Below are 17,803 nucleotides of genomic sequence, written 5' to 3'. Positions count from 1 at the left end.
GAATTCGCATATCAAGAGGATCTTGGGTGAATAAATTCTTGTAAAAATTGGTTAAAATTCTTTCAAGATCATTTTGAGAATTTCTGAGAACACCGTTCTCGTCAAAAAAAGATTCAAAACTATTCATGTCAGCTCGTTTTTTCTCCAGACGGAAGAAATAGCGTGTTGGTTTCTCACCTTCTTCGAACCATTGTGCTCGGGAGCGGACTTTAGCTCCTTCGGCTTCTTTCGAGATCAGAGAGGACAATTGGCTTTCCAAATCGCTAATTACACCTGGGTTATTTAAGCGATTAGAATGTAAAGCGTTTTTAGCATGGGTTAATTGCTTAGTAATTAGGATTCTTTTGGCATTTGCTGTTCTCTGTTTACGGATACAGTATGAAATACTTGTTTTGCGGATTTCAATTTTTAGAGCATCCCACCATTCGCGAAGGGAGGCGAATTCGGGGATTTTAAGCTTAAAGTTGTTAATCGATTTTGACATAATGTTTTTAAATTCTACATCTGAGAGTAAAGAGCTGTTGAACTTCCAAATTCCAGGACCGTGATTAGAAGGGTTAGTCGTTAGTTCAATTTTTACAAAGTCATGATCGGATAGGTCGTATACGCATGGAAGAATATTACATTTCGTTACTAGGGTTAAGCCTTTAGCGACGAGAAAGCGGTCAATTCTAGATGCCTGGGTATGGTCTTTATTAGACCAGGTGAAAGTTACTTTGCGCGGGTTGTTTTTGCGCCAAATGTCTGTAAGTGAGAAGTCAGCACAAAGGGATCGGAGAAGTTTTTGATCAGACAATAGGATGGCGGAACAATTTAATTTATCTAGGACATTGTCCACACAATTTAAGTCTCCCCCGATCACTAGGTCCCCTTGGGGGAGAAAGTAATTGTGCAGACAAGAGAAAAAACTTTTACGATCCGAAATAGTATTGGGAGAGTAAATGTTTACTAAATTTAGTTTAGAATTATAGTAGTCAATGAGTAAGCTCAATATTCTTCCTTCGGAATCGGTCAAAAAACGGATAATTTTGCCTGGAAAGTTTAGAGAAAAGAGGATGGCAACACCGGCAGACCTGCCAGTCCCGAAGGACCACAGACATTTGCCGCGCCAGAGTATTTCGAATTCCTCCGCTTGTTTTTTGCATGAGACATGTGTTTCTTGTAAAAGGATTATGTCACAGTTTGAATAATTTAATTCTTGAATAATTTTCCGACTTTTACTGGAGGACCCGAGTCCTCGCACATTTAGAGAAATTATTTTAAGCTTACTCATTGAATATAAATAAAAAATTAATATCTGTACCGCCTTCTCCTAGGTTTAACTCTCTCCCATCCATCATCATCAGTTTCGGAGCCAGAGTAGTCACGGCGGGAAGATCTATCGCGGCCATCGCGGCCGCGATAATAATCTCGATCGCTTCTATCTCTCTCTCTTCTGTCGTCTCTCCGGTCATCTCTTCGTTCTTCTCGATCGTCCCTCCCTCGCTCGTCTCTTCGTTCTCTTGGTCGTTCTCTTCTACCTTCGTCGCGTTGTTGTTCTCGTTGTTTCTCTTGATCTTGTTGTTTCTGTTGTTCTTGCTGTTCCTGCTTTTCTAGTAATTTCTGTTGTTCTTCTTGTTGTCGCTGTTGTTCTCTCTGTTGTTGTAGTTTTTTCTGCCTTTCTTCTCTTTCCTTGGCGCGCTGGGCTCGCTCTTGTTTCTTTTCCTTTTCAGTTTTAGGTGGCGTTGGCTCACTATCGACGTTCGCGCTGAAGAGCAGGAAGGGGCATTGAGGCATGGAATGGTTGTCCGCTAAACAAACGGAACATCTTGGCGAGTCTTTACATTCTTGAGCTCGATGCCCAGGGCATTCACAATTAAAACAACGGACTGCGGAGCAGTCTTTGGCCATGTGGTCAGTAGCTCCACAATTCCGGCAAGCTTTTGGCTGATTTGGGTACCATATTTTGATAGGTTCACCAGCTATGTTGATGTTGGCAGGGATAGTTCGATGTAGCGCCATTCGAGCCGTTCTTACTCCATTCTCGATATGTTGTGCAATTTTGTCGCGCCGAAATGAAAGGACACGACCGTAGTGGCTGAGTCGGCCAATCACGGCAGTGTCGGGTAGTTCAGCGGGGGCTTCATGGATCTTGACGAGGACCAAACGATTTTCGCAGTCGCCCAGGAACACTTTGAGACCGGCAATCACGACAAAAGGTGTTTCAAGAGCGGCTTTTTTAGCTGCACGGCTCTTAAAAGTCACGATCCAAGATCTATTGGACGCCTTTCTCTGGATTCCGGTGATAGCGTCAATATCGATTTCTGCCGCGTCAAAAGCTTCGAGAATTATTTGCGATGTGACAGTTGTATCAACGCTAAAATAAATAGAGCGATCCTTCGTGATTCTACTTTGACTAGGAGCATTCAAAAAAGGCACGGCCTGAAATTTCACACCCTTATTTTCCAGATTTTTTAGTACCTCAGGGATTTCGATTTCCACGTCTGCGCCCCAGGACTGTGAACCTTCTACGCTTGCATCTACGACGTCTCCTGGATTCGCTGTCGAGTTATCTGTAGTAAACTGGCTGATATTTTCACTTTCCTGGCTGTCCATGTTGACCAATTGCTGCAAAAGCAAGGAAAATAAACTTTTCATAAGCCTTTTAACCTTACCCAAGAGGCCGAGAAGCTTTCAGTACTTTTTTTTTTTTTTTTAAATATAAAAGCCTGGAGACCAGGCAGTTTTATTTCGTCAATGATATCTATTTACAATTCTAATTGATTAAAGTATTCGAATTAAATTATGAGTTATTTAGGTAATTACAGGTCTCAATTAACTAATGATATTTTCTCTTACAGGCGGCACGAACAGCGCACGGGCTATAACAGCCCGGAGTAAGCGCCCACCTGTAAGAGGTAACAAAGTTCTATTTAAACGTTTTCTATTTACTATTTACAAAGAGATATTTCAGACCATGTGGGGCGCAAACAGCGCGCGAGCCTGTAGCCCGGAGTAAGCACCCCTCATGGGCGAGATTTAACAAGTTTTATTATATACAAAGGATCAGGGGGGAGCAAGAGAGGGGAAGAAGATGGGCTTACCAGCGTCGACCGAACAAAGTACGTTTTTAAAAGACCAAAAATTCCTTAAGGTATCAGTGTCGTTACTAAGAATTCTGAGTTGGACATCTTTCTTAATTAAGTCTATAATCGCGTTGGAGCTCAAAAGAGAACCTTCGAAGGTAGCTTTATTTCTGGCAAGCCAACACCAATATATGATGGTTGCCTTGAGAAAGTTAGATAAGGATATAGCGGTGGTAGATTTGTCTAGGGAAAAAGGGTAGTAGACAGATGTAGGGGAGATAGAGAAGGGGGAGTCGAGTAGAGCACGGAAAAGGGGGGAGAAGTGGTCCCAGACTTTCACAACTCTGGGACATCCCAAGAAGCAGTGTTCAATAGTTTCCGTTTTTCCGCAGATCGCGCATTTGTCATTATTGATGTATCCCCAAGACTTAAGGAGATATCTTACGCGGATCATTCTATGGATCAATAGCCAAATTAGATCGTTCTTCTTGTTTTCAATTAGCTTTAGGCGAGACTTGCGCCACACCCAGGCCCAACGATTGATGGGGCGGTCCATAGCAGACGCCCAGAAACCGGAGCACCGGGGTGCAACGCAGACGGGGTCAAGCAACAAAAGATATAAATTCTTACCGGTGAGTAAATCAGGTAAGGCACCAGTTTTCTGATGCAAGGTACGGAAATTATCTAGACAAAGGCGGTAGTAATTGGAAGGAAGGAAGGAAGAGGAAGCAGAATTGGTGGGAAAAGAAAAACGGGGATCTAGAATAGTTAGCTTATGTCCTAAAAAATATCGAGCTAGGTAATGCCATTTGGATGTGCCAAAGTCATCTCTTAAACTGGAAAAAACAGAAAGGCGCAGGCTAGCGCACTTAGCTTTAAAATTAACGACGTTGAGGCCCCCGGATGATGGGGGCGCACAACAGCGATCGCGACTAACATTTTCCATTTTTCCTCTCCAGATAAAAGGCCAAATGATCGACCTAAAGCTATCGTGCACCCAACGGGGTGGGGGGATGACTTTAGCAACGTGCCATAAACGGCTTGCGCCTAAAGTATTTACAATTAAGGTCCTACCGATAAAAGACAGGTCTCTTTGTTTCCAAAGATTTAGAACCAAACTTAGTTTGTCTAATTTGGCCCGCCAATTGTCGTCGTCGACATTGACGAGGCCGTTTGAGAAATAAACACCAAGCACTCTCATTTTAGTGACCCATTTGAGGCCATAGGGAGATTCAATTCTAGTTCGCCATTTTCCTAACCACATTGCTTCAGATTTGGACGTGTTTAGTTTAGCGCCAGATCCTTGTTCAAATTTTGATACGACTCGGAGAAGTGAAGAAAGAGATCTTTCGGATTTTAAGATGCAAGTAGCATCGTCAGCGTACTGGGATATTTTATATTGAAGGCCCCCTGCTCCGGGGAGCAGGAAACCTTCAATATCTTTACAATTACGGATTTGCGTTGATAATACTTCTGAAACTAGCACATAAAGGAGAGGAGATAATGGGCATCCTTGTCTCACCCCTCTTCTTAAGTGGACAGGGGGGGACAGGGAGCCATTAACAATGATTCTAGAGAAGGCTTTAGAATAAAATAGTTCGACCCACCCACAAAAGGAGGGGCCGAAACCAAATTTACGCAATACTCTCATCATGAATTCGTGGTCAACTCGGTCAAAAGCTTTTTCTTGATCTAAGGAAATGAGAATACCCGGTTCATTAGTTTTGTCAATCATGTCGAGGGCATCACGAAGTAAGGCCAAATTTGAGAAGATAGTGCGGCCGACCACGCCGCACGTTTGGTCTGAATGCACGATGGAGTTCATGACTTTTTTCAATCGTTCAGTGATGATTTTAGATGCTAACTTGTAGTCAGTGTTTAACAAGGAAATTGGGCGCCAATTTTTTGCGAGGCGTCGATCATCTTTTTTGTGGATGAGTCGTAGGAGGCCCTCGTACTGGCTATCCGCGAGGGAGCCAGCAAGAAAGGCCTCGTTCAAAACAGAAAGGAGAGATTCGCTCAAATCGTTCCAAAAACACGAGTAAAATTCTGTTGGGAGACCATCAGAACCGGGTGACTTGCCGGTCTGAAGGCCTTCCAATGCAGTAAGTAATTCTTTATTAGAAAAAGGGCCTTCACATAGATTGCGCTCATAATCAGTCAGTGAAAATTCGAGGCCGTCAATTATTTCAGTTTGAATTCGCATATCAAGAGGATCTTGGGTGAATAAATTCTTGTAAAAATTGGTTAAAATTCTTTCAAGATCATTTTGAGAATTTCTGAGAACACCGTTCTCGTCAAAAAAAGATTCAAAACTATTCATGTCAGCTCGTTTTTTCTCCAGACGGAAGAAATAGCGTGTTGGTTTCTCACCTTCTTCGAACCATTGTGCTCGGGAGCGGACTTTAGCTCCTTCGGCTTCTTTCGAGATCAGAGAGGACAATTGGCTTTCCAAATCGCTAATTACACCTGGGTTATTTAAGCGATTAGAATGTAAAGCGTTTTTAGCATGGGTTAATTGCTTAGTAATTAGGATTCTTTTGGCATTTGCTGTTCTCTGTTTACGGATACAGTATGAAATACTTGTTTTGCGGATTTCAATTTTTAGAGCATCCCACCATTCGCGAAGGGAGGCGAATTCGGGGATTTTAAGCTTAAAGTTGTTAATCGATTTTGACATAATGTTTTTAAATTCTACATCTGAGAGTAAAGAGCTGTTGAACTTCCAAATTCCAGGACCGTGATTAGAAGGGTTAGTCGTTAGTTCAATTTTTACAAAGTCATGATCGGATAGGTCGTATACGCATGGAAGAATATTACATTTCGTTACTAGGGTTAAGCCTTTAGCGACGAGAAAGCGGTCAATTCTAGATGCCTGGGTATGGTCTTTATTAGACCAGGTGAAAGTTACTTTGCGCGGGTTGTTTTTGCGCCAAATGTCTGTAAGTGAGAAGTCAGCACAAAGGGATCGGAGAAGTTTTTGATCAGACAATGGGATGGCGGAACAATTTAATTTATCTAGGACATTGTCCACACAATTTAAGTCTCCCCCGATCACTAGGTCCCCTTGGGGGAGAAAGTAATTGTGCAGACAAGAGAAAAAACTTTTACGATCCGAAATAGTATTGGGAGAGTAAATGTTCACTAAATTTAGTTTAGAATTATAGTAGTCAATGAGTAAGCTCAATATTCTTCCTTCGGAATCGGTCAAAAAACGGATAATTTTGCCTGGAAAGTTTAGAGAAAAGAGGATGGCAACACCGGCAGACCTGCCAGTCCCGAAGGACCACAGACATTTGCCGCGCCAAAGTATTTCGAATTCCTCCGCTTGTTTTTTGCATGAGACATGTGTTTCTTGTAAAAGGATTATGTCACAGTTTGAATAATTTAATTCTTGAATAATTTTTCGACTTTTACTGGAGGACCCGAGTCCTCGCACATTTAGAGAAATTATTTTAAGCTTACTCATTGAATATAAATAAAAAATTAATATCTGTACCGCCTTCTCCTAGGTTTAACTCTCTCCCATCCATCATCATCAGTTTCGGAGCCAGAATAGTCACGGCGGGAAGATCTATCGCGGCCATCGCGGTCGCGATAATAATCTCGATCGCTTCTATCTCTCTCTCTCTTCTGTCGTCTCTCCGGTCATCTCTTCGTTCTTCTCGATCGTCCCTCCCTCGCTCGTCTCTTCGTTCTCTTGGTCGTTCTCTTCTACCTTCGTCGCGTTGTTGTTCTCGTTGTTTCTCTTGATCTTGTTGTTTCTGTTGTTCTTGCTGTTCCTGCTTTTCTAGTAGTTTCTGTTGTTCTTCTTGTTGTCGCTGTTGTTCTCTCTGTTGTTGTAGTTTTTTCTGCCTTTCTTCTCTTTCCTTGGCGCGCTGGGCTCGCTCTTGTTTCTTTTCCTTTTCAGTTTTAGGTGGCGTTGGCTCACTATCGACGTTCGCGCTGAAGAGCAGGAAGGGGCATTGAGGCATGGAATGGTTATCCGCTAAACAAACGGAACATCTTGGCGAGTCTTTACATTCTTGAGCTCGATGCCCAGGGCGTTCACAATTAAAACAACGGACTGCGGAGCAGTCTTTGGCCATGTGGTCAGTAGCTCCACAATTCCGGCAAGCTTTTGGCTGATTTGGGTACCATATTTTGATAGGTTCACCAGCTATGTTGATGTTGGCAGGGATAGTTCGATGTAGCGCCATTCGAGCCGTTCTTACTCCATTCTCGATATGTTGTGCAATTTTGTCGCGCCGAAATGAAAGGACACGACCGTAGTGGCTGAGTCGGCCAATCACGGCAGTGTCGGGTAGTTCAGCGGGGGCTTCATGGATCTTGACGAGGACCAAACGATTTTCGCAGTCGCCCAGGAACACTTTGAGACCGGCAATCACGACAAAAGGTGTTTCAAGAGCGGCTTCTTTAGCTGCACGGCTCTTAAAAGTCACGATCCAAGATCTATTGGACGCCTTTCTCTGGATTCCGGTGATAGCGTCAATATCGATTTCTGCCGCGTCAAAAGCTTCGAGAATTATTTGCGATGTGACAGTTGTATCAACGCTAAAATAAATAGAGCGATCCTTCGTGATTCTACTTTGACTAGGAGCATTCAAAAAAGGCACGGCCTGAAACTTCACACCCTTATTTTCCAGATTTTTTAGTACCTCAGGGATTTCGATTTCCACGTCTGCGCCCCAGGACTGTGAACCTTCTACGCTTGCGTCTACGACGTCTCCTGGATTCGCTGTCGAGTTATCTGTAGTAAACTGGCTGATATTTTCACTTTCCTGGCTGTCCATGTTGACCAATTGCTGCAAAAGCAAGGAAAATAAACTTTTCATAAGCCTTTTAACCTTACCCAAGAGGCCGAGAAGCTTTCAGTACTGTTTCGGCCTTCTGGGCCGAATATCAGTGCAGTGCTGATGCTAGGATGGAGGTAAGGCTATATAGCCACCCCAAGTGATCTCACACGTGTGGTATCATCTAAGCCATGCCAGAGTGCTCAAACTAGATAATATACTATATATATGTATATAGGAAGTCTGCAAGTCGATTTTCGCGTGGAACAGTGCTCAATACGTTGAAGAAGAGCAGAATAAATATTATGAGAGGGAAAAAACGACGCAACTACATATCCCGACAAGCCTGTTTCGTGAATCGCTTCACTCTTCAGGGGTTTAAACGTGCGTCGTTTTTTCCCTCTCATAATATATATGTATATATATATATGTATGTATATATCTCTATATACATCCGTTTTACTCCTTGGCACAAAAATTTTAACAAAATCATCGCAAAACGTGAGGCGTTTTTGCTGAATATTATCCAGCTCGTTAAAACGAAAAAATCTTGCAAAGCCTAAATAACTCACTGAGGCAATACGTAAATCCTTTAAAGATGCCTCCTCAGCGCCATCCAACAAGCTTTATCCAAAGGATTGGAACCATGATCAGGAACAAAGGAATGGAACCATTTCAGCGCAGCATGGACCAAAACCATTGCGGCTGGGGACCTAAGCTGTTAATCTAAGCCAAATAGATAGAGTTCGACAACAAAAGAAGAAAAAGGCAACTGTAGCGCAATTTTCCTAGTTCTACACCACAGTAAAAACTTGTTTATTTCCTTGAGATATTTCTTCACAGTAGAATCCGCCCTGGAATTAAGTAAACAATTAAATAAAGAATTGAAATCCAGCCTAATAGCAGAAGGGAGCACCATCCATGCTTTACTTGCAATTACGACCTGCAAGAAAAAATTATATCACCAAAATTTTACAACAACAGGATAGCGAGTCTAGCAATTGTGACGCAAGCAATGACAGCGATCCTAATAAGGGGCCCTATGCCTGTGACGCAATGTCAGTAGGCTGCATTATAGTAAGAACCTAAACCGACCTCCCGGGGCAAAACAGGCATGCAAAGTAGCTCCTAAACAAAGGCCCAGCGAATAACCTACAAAGGAAACTAAATAACAAACACGTAGTAACTGCATATAAGTCCTAAACGCGACTTTCTCTAGTAGATCATTTAAACCCCCAAAGGCTCCACAAACTACATGCAAACGGATATAAAATAGACAACACCCTGTCTAGGACACAGTCAGCTCGGACACTTAAATAACCTAACAATCAGCAAAAACAAAGTTACAGCCTTGATTAAGAAAGGTAAAAAACTTAAATCAGCGGGAACAACGCAGTTCACTTTTGTGAAAAACCTTGGCCAGAATGGCACGCGAACCAGTGGCAAAAAAGGACACAATTTTCCATACGTGAAAAGGTCTCCCATTGTCGAGAAAACTCGAAACCTTTTCGTTCTACTAACAAAGCTCTAAAACGACAGAAATCTTCTCCAACGGACGCAGTCGTCTCTTCACATGACCAATGTCATTTACCCTGGACACAGCTGCCCATGCAACTTATGACCAGTCTCAAATCCTGCAAATACCAACACTAAAAGCTAATTCAGAAACCTACTCGAAGGACAGAAAAGCTGGATAATACCTACAAAAATTCGAATCTGAGTGCGACAACCTCGCTCGTAAAGCGAGGAGAACCAAGGAATGAACTTAAATTTCTTCCCAGGGTGAGAGTTTGGGATGCATTCAGCGTAAAGCATCCTTTAATGAACCACAGAAACTGGACGAAGGCCATGATGGGACTACAAGAGTAGCCATCGCTTTCTGTAGGCTCAGATAATAGATAACGCGAGCAACAAGAGAAACTGGAGGAACAACTAAACAATTCTCGGAACTTAACTCTTGGGCAAAGAAGTCAATTCCTGACGCACCCGGATTCCAGAAACGCGAAAAGAATCTAGAAAGCTTTGCTATATAAAAATCAGCAAAACAGTCAACTGTATGCGCGCCCCATAACTCTTCCAAACTTAGAAAGAAATCCTGTGTGACTTGCCAATCATCAAAGTCTATAAGGCGACTGATGTAATCCGCCTTCTCATTCTCAGTTCGTGGAATCCACTGCATCTCAAACGAATAATATGCTCCGCGCAGAACTGAAAAATTTTAATTGCATTCCTGTACAAATCCAATTTCATGCTTCCGACTTCTATGATTCTAGCCGCCGTCTGGCTATCAGTGAACCACTTGGCAAGTGAACTTTCCAAAATTGGCGCAAAAGACTCTAGAGGAAAATCAATGGCTGCAAGCTCTCTCCAAGTAGAGCTCTTAGAACGCCCTGAAGGCTCCCAAAACTTGTGGCACACACAATCCTCGTTAAGGGTAATAATTGAACCGCACCCTATAGCGCTGGCATCGGAGTAAGCGAAACGCTGTGGCTTATTAAAGAGAAAACAATCGCGCACTTTGAAGGAATTTAAATTGTTTTCCAAAAATAGAACTCCTCAATGCAATAGGGATCCTTCTTAACTTTCGAGTCCCAGCGCTGCGCGCTTAATGTAGACATAATGCAGTGCCTAGTCATGATCCTAGAGATATTTCCGGAAACAGGCGCTGTAGAAATTATCTACCCTGTAAAAGAGGCCAATCCTCTGGCAGAAAGAACAAAATCGGAGTCGATAATACTGTCAATGGTACTAGTTATTTTTGCAACCCTCCTATCGACAATTTCAATGGTTCCACGATCGCTATCCCAAGAGATACTCAGCTGATCAAGCCTCTGGCAAGGTATCCACACTGACTTATCCTCGTTAGTAGCGAAACCCGCCATAGAAAGGTCAGTTCTGACGGCATCTGCGACAATACTGCACACTTGAGAATCCTTTTCAGTTCCCCATCCGTCGTCAAGATAAACAGCCACGGAAATGCCCTGATGCCTCCACTGTTTCTCAAGAGGCTTAAGAATTTTTGGGAACTCGTAAGGGGCGGACGATAATTCGAAATGTAAAATTGTAAACACATAGAACTTCACTTGATTGGAATTGGAATGCTTCTAGGAAAAAGCAAGATATGTTTGATGGCCCTCAAAATTTCAACGTGGTGGTACCCACTTTTCAGGTCGAAGGAAAACATATATGCACCCCGCGCGAAGACATAGCTGTTTTCCAGTCTTCGTATTTAACGTGCATCTTACCAAGAAACTTGTTGACATATCTTAAATCAAGAACGAGCCTCTTCTTTCCATTAGCTTGAACAGATACGGACAAGGGGTTGACCACCCGAGGCGGTACCTTGGTTTCCACAAAACGATCCGACTGAACTAACTCTTGAATAGCCTCCTCAACAAACTCGGCATGTGAAAGAGACGACCTGTTGTTTTTTGAAAACTGCTGGTTCTGGAAAACTAACGAAAGATAACAAATATCCCCTTTCTATAACGTTAAGAATAAAACTAGGAGTTTCAATACACTTCCAAAATTCGACGTCTCTTCGAAGCTTTCCCTTGACGTTGACACACGGCGGACCAGTACTTAAGTCAAACTCAAACAATTCGCTATCGCAATGTACCCGAGCGATTTCAGCAACCTTCTCATCAACAACATTGCTGCTTTGCACCGGGTTGAGTATAGGCTCCGTGACGGTAGGGGCTGTATGAGTATCCTGGGGTGAAAGTGGTTCCGCGATAAGCGCCTCTTGGGCTATCCCAGGAGGCAGTGCATTCTCTTGCCAAATGGCCGAGTTTGTGACATTTAAAGCACAAGTTAATAACAGAAACAGCCAATAAATGCCCAGTTACTGTTTGGGAACTGACAACAGCACGGAAAAATGAACACCGGTATTCACTGTGAATATAAAACGTCTACTTCTTTAGTTTTTTTTTTTATTTCCCAGTCGTTTGCTGACCGAGGGTATGTCACGTGGCAGACTGAGAATGTTCAGTTTACACGAGAGGCTTGTGACGCTCTCCTGAGGCAACTCAAAAAACAACACTTGGACCCAATCCTCGACCAGCTTCAAGGAAAGGAAGGCGCCAAAGTCATGTTCGATGACATTGTAGCAGGTTACAAAAAGATTGAGCAGGACTACAAAGCTCGTGCCACCGGAGCTAAACAAGTTTGTGCTGCTGTGTTCTTCGAGTTTCATCCGGTAAATAGGGTTTTTTACTTGGAATTAAAAATTCAGACCAGAAATGAGACAAATTAATGAGGTTTCTAATCTGTCTTCCTTTTTGTTTTCATTGACGTTAATAGTTTCACGGACAGCAAAAAAATACAAACCAAATTCAGTTCCTTTAATACAAGTACATTGCGATTCTTGGTCTTAGTAACTATTATGTTGTTACAAGAGAATATAACTTTATAATCTCTTGGTAGTTACCACAAAGAAAACCAACAGACAAAGCAACGATGTAAGCGAAAGTTCTACTTTTATCACAGGAACTTATGACAGAAATGCAACAATACTTGGGTGTGCTGAAACAATTAAAGGACTTTGACGAGAACTTGAGTCGAGAAATTGCCGCCAAAGCCTATCAAGAGCAAGAGAAGATAAAACTTGAGGTACAGATGACGCAATTTTAATCGACTTAATAATCATATTACTTTTTAACGGAAAAAAAATTGAGAATGATAAATGCTAGGAACGGAGAATAGGAAATGAAGAATAGGGAAAAGGGAAATGGGAAGAGGGAAGGAGAAAGGAAAATTGGGAATGGAAAATGGAATAGGAATTGTTTTTGTTAACGTTCTGCGGCTAAAAAAAAAGGAACGGAAAATAACATCCTATCTTCAACAAACTTAATCAACTGATTAATAAGAGAACAAAAGCCGATTGAAGTTCATGCTTTCTTTCTCTGTTCTTTGTCAAAAACATTGCTATATTAATTTAGTTTTAATGGCGAGGATATAGAATTTCATCATCTGCTAGACAAAGCCTATACTGATGTGACTTTTCGTTCTCATTTAAGGAGGAACACGAACGTTTACAACAAGAAAATCGTCAGCGCCATAAGGAAGTAAGACATTTTAAGTCAATGACAGTATCTGAGAAATTCTAAACCTACCCACCCTCCCCCCCAACTCAACAACAATCAAAAAATAACAAGTTAGGGTTAATGTTGGGTCAGGGGAGGGGTAGGTGTGCAGTTGATCAGACAGATTCTGATATTGATCCGACATTTTCGCAATCACTAAAGAAATCATTCCACGCTTCAAAAATCGTCAAATCTATCATTTGACGATTTCCATTTGTGCAGATCACAAAAAGAGAATAAAAGAACAAAGAGGACCATTGACTGCTTTTTGTGAGTTTTGCCTTCTCAGACGGAAGCGCTAAACATGCACATCTTTGATTCCAGAAAACACAGACACACGAATTTTATGGCGATCAAATATAGTGAAATCCAATTAAAGACGTAGAAAAGTAAGCCTTTTTAAAAAGCGTGAGTACACTCATTCCTGGGAACTAGGTTTTTTGAGTAACATCCGATTTGGTACCAGGGCAGGTGAAATAAAAGGCTCACATCTTGTCTAAACGAGTCCTCGTGCCAGGGCCGCCCTCTCTGCCTGCTTATTTTCTCTTGGTTCCATTCCAGTGTAATTTTATGATGTGTCAACCTAGATTGATTATTCCTTAATTTTTTTGTTATAAGAATATTACCTCATAATAACTTTACCTTCGAATGTCTCAAAATATATCTTTAGAATGAATAACGCTAGCAAGAATTTATCCCATTAGTGTTTTCTGTGAAAGTTTTTTCAGTAATTTTATCAGAAATTCATTCTGAGTGACGGAGAAATTTGATGATTTTATCACAGAGGTGAACAAGAGTAGATGCCATAATATTTTTCATCATGACTCTCCTATAGCTGCATGTCTGACCTGAACTTTTTTCCTGTCTGGTAATTAGATGGAAATGCTGCAGGCAAAACAGGAACAAGAAAAAGAGAGACTTCGTGAACAGATGGAAGCTGAAGCAGCGGTCCAACGGCAACAAATGGAGAACATGGTAAAGGCGAGAATGATGGAGGCTGAAAAACACAGACGAAATTTCATGCAAGAAAACCAGGTACTCAGCCAACGACTTGCACAAATGCAAAAATCAAATGAAGGCATGGAGAAGACAGTGGAGAGCTTGAGACAACAGCTGCTACTCAATCAGAGCCGACAACGGCAAGTTCAAAAGCCGGGATTCTTTGATAGAGCGCTGCAAATGATACCAGTCTTGGGCGGGGTCGCTAGCACCTTATCAAAGTGTAGCGTTATGTAAAGCCTCTAAAGTTATCCCTTATCATGAACACTGGTTCAATTTTTAAGTAGTGGCATTATATCAGCTTCCAGTTAATTATAATTTGCAACGAGTTAACAACCTTAAAGTTATGTAACACGTTTCCCGCCAATGGATATGATGGTGATTTTATATATGAAGTGAAAATTGTGCGTTCTCCGTGATACCAATTAGGCTGCAAAACAACTTGAATGTGATCTAAAATAAAATAATTTGAAAAAATAAACCAATCTGCTCTTCTGATTATTTAATAGCTGGCGCAAGCAAAATCCCCTTTCGGGAGAATTAAGCCCGAAACCTACCTAACCATCGTAAGCTGTGTACGAGAAATATCAATAAATGTTTGGGATATCAAGCTTGCTTTGGTGCGCTCTTGCAGAAGAGATGTGGGGGAGGAAGGGGACAAACGACAAAAATAGAGACTGCTTGCAATGATTTCTGTCTTTTTTTCCGCCTTTTGTGTTTTTCTCGTCGCCAGGTTTAGCACTTGATAGAATTAAATCACAGCAGTAAAAAGGAGAGGATGTTTAGATGTCTTTTAATGCCGGCCGACTGAATGAAACAACTTAAGGAACGACGGTAGTTATAGGAAAAAAACAAACATGCAAACAAAAACAAATCATCAAAATCAATATTAGAAACGGTCTGTCGGTGGGACACGAAAGGCGTTATTGTTACACAAGTCAGGCCGACAGATTCTGCGATAAATTATCGAGGAAAAAAGCAAATCAGAACCAAGAAAATTAACCAGTTTTTCCTCTCATACAGGGGTTGCCTATATCGAACTAAAGACTACATACCAGTCACTTGTATTCAAACTCTGCACACAAATATCATTCTATGCGTGGTGCGTTCAGCCGTTAAAGACCTATTTCAATGGCTGTGCTTTAGGATCCAGGCAACAGGGATAGAAGTCGTATCTAGAGTCTTTTTCAACCACTCATGCCATCTATAACTACAAAGAGACAAGGATATTTCGCAAAAATCCTTTTAATAAATCAATAAAAGTGAGGCTAAAAAATGTGACAACGTTGGGTAAAAACAAACCAACTAAATTGCTACAGTGACAAGTGAGACAAACAAGCATTTAAGTTTGTAACACCAATTATCGACTTAAAATTTTCTGATAATGAAAAAATTTTCCATATATCTCCAATTTCAAGCATCATCAATGTAAAGCATCGAAAAATAAGCCTTCTTGAAAGTACAACGCTGCCTGTCAACTGATCCAAGCTCAAGGAATCATTCATCTGTTCCTTTTCTCAGTCGGCTTTTTTTGTAAGGAGAAAATAAGCTTGTCAGCTAATTAAAATTAATTGAACTAATTAGTTTGAAGTAATCGAGTTGATTAATTTGAGTTAATTAATTGAAATAAATTGAGCTTGTCTTCTGCCAGGGTCTCAGCTGCTTGAAAAGATCGAATTATTGGGAGAGTGAAAATTGAGGTTTGGGAAGGAAAGGAAGCTCCTCTCACTCCTTCCCAGACCTCCAATGTCTCACCTCACACCCTTGACTGTCTCCAAAAGAGGAGAGCCTGGCATAAACGACTAAAGGAGTCTCTTTCTTCGCGTCAAAAAGTCACGTTTAGGATCCATGCTAAACTATTTTACTCTGACATCCTAAGAAATTCGTTTCGCGTTCACATCGACGAAAACACTGAGTAACATCCAGGTATTTTACTGCTAAAAAGAACTTGCATTTCCGGTTACAGTATAAGACGTTTCACGCGGGACTAGAAATTTGGGAACTTCAGGAAACCACCACGACAAACTAAAGGTCTAAATTATGAGCAGAACACTGGCTCAGCACTTGCGTTTTAAAACTCAGTTCATTTCTCAGCAGTCCCCTGCAAAACAACAACGTGAAATCACTAAAAATTTGCGTAATCTGAGGAGGGAAATACTGACGGTAAATTATCTAAGTTTCCAATTTGAACTCGACGCTGCTCTTATACGTTTTGCTGAAATATAGGTGTAGGGCCGTAAGAGACAGTAAGCACGTCCAGAAATTTGCGAAATTCTAAATAAACAGTAGTCTCCATTTGGCGCGAATATATGCACGTTGTTTTTCGTATCTTTTGCTGTTCGGAAATTATCCGTTCCGAGATGCGAAAAGTTTCCGATAGTGAAGCTCGAGGAAAAGTGAGAGCTTTGAGCAACCGATAATATCTAAGGACAAATATACGAAAATATTTTTGCGCCAAATGGAGGCTATTGTGTTTATCTTCCTTGTATTATTTTTGCAACGCGCGGGGAAAGTGTTTACGAACAGTTCACCGTTTATTACGTAAGATGTTCACTTTTCAGTGTTCGCTGGTACAACTGTATGAACACAAAAACATGTCCTTTCTTCTGTAACAACCAACAGCCAACAAAAACCGTAATGGACGAAAAGTTTGAAAATCGGGGAATATCAGGTAGTGTTTATTCAAGGATATTCTGCAGTTTTGAGCTAGTGGATATTCGGTCACACGATGCATTTAGACCAATCCCGCGCGCGACCAAAAATATTTGATGGGATATATTATGAAATATCATTCTTCTTACTGCTCGCTAAATCAGTTGCCATGGAACCTTTTCTTCCATGCGTTTAGTCAGCTTCATCATCATCATCATCATCATCATCATGGAAATCATCGCTATCTTCCTCTTCGTCGTCATCATCATCATCATCATCATCATAATCATCTGGCTCTTTTCGGAACCTTATTCCTCTTTTTTTCAGCTCAGCTTTTGTAAGACGTCGATTGATCCTCTCTCCACCTTTCCTTTCACCTTCCTATCACAGGACAAAAAAGGGACTCAACATCAACCACAGCACCAATTATGTGAAACTCTCAACTGGCATTTTCACACCAGATAAATATTTAAAGGATCTTGATTCTCCCCACGTATATCGGAATATTACGTTTCCTTCGCTATGGCAAAATACACCTGTTTCATTAATTTCTACGTAACACTCAACCTACATTTTAACACACAAGATAAATATTTCTCGCAATCAAAGATATTTGTCCTTATAGCGAGCAGTGAAAGAGGACAATCTATTTTGAATTCAAATATCTACAAGTGACTACAAGACTTTATTTTACAGCAGCAAGGAAAAAGATCTCAGTTTCAAATAACAAACAACAATGGTCCCTGACGATTAAAATGAGATGAAGGTTTACAAACACATAAACTACAATAAATATTAATTTTTTTTAATGGGACGAAAACTGTCTAATATCTTCGAAACTATTTTTCGCATACAAATCATTCAACTCATTCAATAATTTTCCAACCTTGTACGACTACATGCAACGAGTTTTATTCCAGTTAACTTCACCACCAACATAATTGTTACACGATTGTAAGTCAGACAACTCTAAATATTTCTTTTTGATGATTCGGTGTGCTCGCTTTAATGTTTTTCTTCACCTTCCTTGAAGCATCCTCTCAATGAAACCGTACTTTTCTTACAATACTGTTTCAATCATATACGAGACACTTAAAAGAAATAATGATAAAAAAACAAATTCAAAACAACTTAAATGTTCTCACTTGTGCCTCGCTGAACTAACGCCTCCTTAGCTATCCTCGTATTATTTCATGCTACAGTAGTTTCT

The 17,803-nt window shown here is 41.1% G+C and overlaps 1 protein-coding gene and 2 pseudogenes across 9 annotated transcripts in view; 1 reads left to right on the top strand and 2 right to left on the bottom strand.

The window, feature by feature from the left end:
- LOC149049018 (guanylate-binding protein 6-like) overlaps window positions 1–14,422 on the top strand; it is a 76,839-nt pseudogene extending 62,417 nt beyond the window's left edge. The window contains exons 8-11 of the transcript XR_016184753.1: window positions 11,802–12,056; window positions 12,347–12,469; window positions 12,877–12,924; window positions 13,819–14,422. The product of XR_016184753.1 is annotated as a guanylate-binding protein 6-like (transcript). The remainder of the gene's footprint in view (window positions 1–11,801; window positions 12,057–12,346; window positions 12,470–12,876; window positions 12,925–13,818) is intronic.
- LOC149049019 (uncharacterized) lies at window positions 9,980–11,512 on the bottom strand (annotated as a pseudogene).
- A 748-nt stretch (window positions 14,423–15,170) lies between the features above and the next one.
- The window catches only part of LOC149049003 (NLR family CARD domain-containing protein 4-like), a 173,820-nt gene continuing 171,187 nt past the window's right edge, over window positions 15,171–17,803 (bottom strand). For all 8 annotated transcript variants that reach the window (XM_089201400.1, XM_089201404.1, XM_089201405.1 and 5 more), the window contains one exon: window positions 15,171–16,974. In XM_089201400.1, the coding sequence (XP_089057526.1) occupies window positions 16,786–16,974 (189 nt within the window). In that variant the 3' untranslated portion in view covers window positions 15,171–16,785. The remainder of the gene's footprint in view (window positions 16,975–17,803) is intronic.

The sequence above is a fragment of the Pocillopora damicornis genome, chromosome 3 (genome assembly GCF_964200805.1).
Source record: "Pocillopora damicornis chromosome 3, jaPocDami1.2, whole genome shotgun sequence".
NCBI lineage: Eukaryota > Metazoa > Cnidaria > Anthozoa > Scleractinia > Pocilloporidae > Pocillopora > Pocillopora damicornis.
The sequence above is the reverse complement of the archived record's forward strand: the minus strand, read 5'-3'. Positions and strand labels throughout refer to the sequence as shown.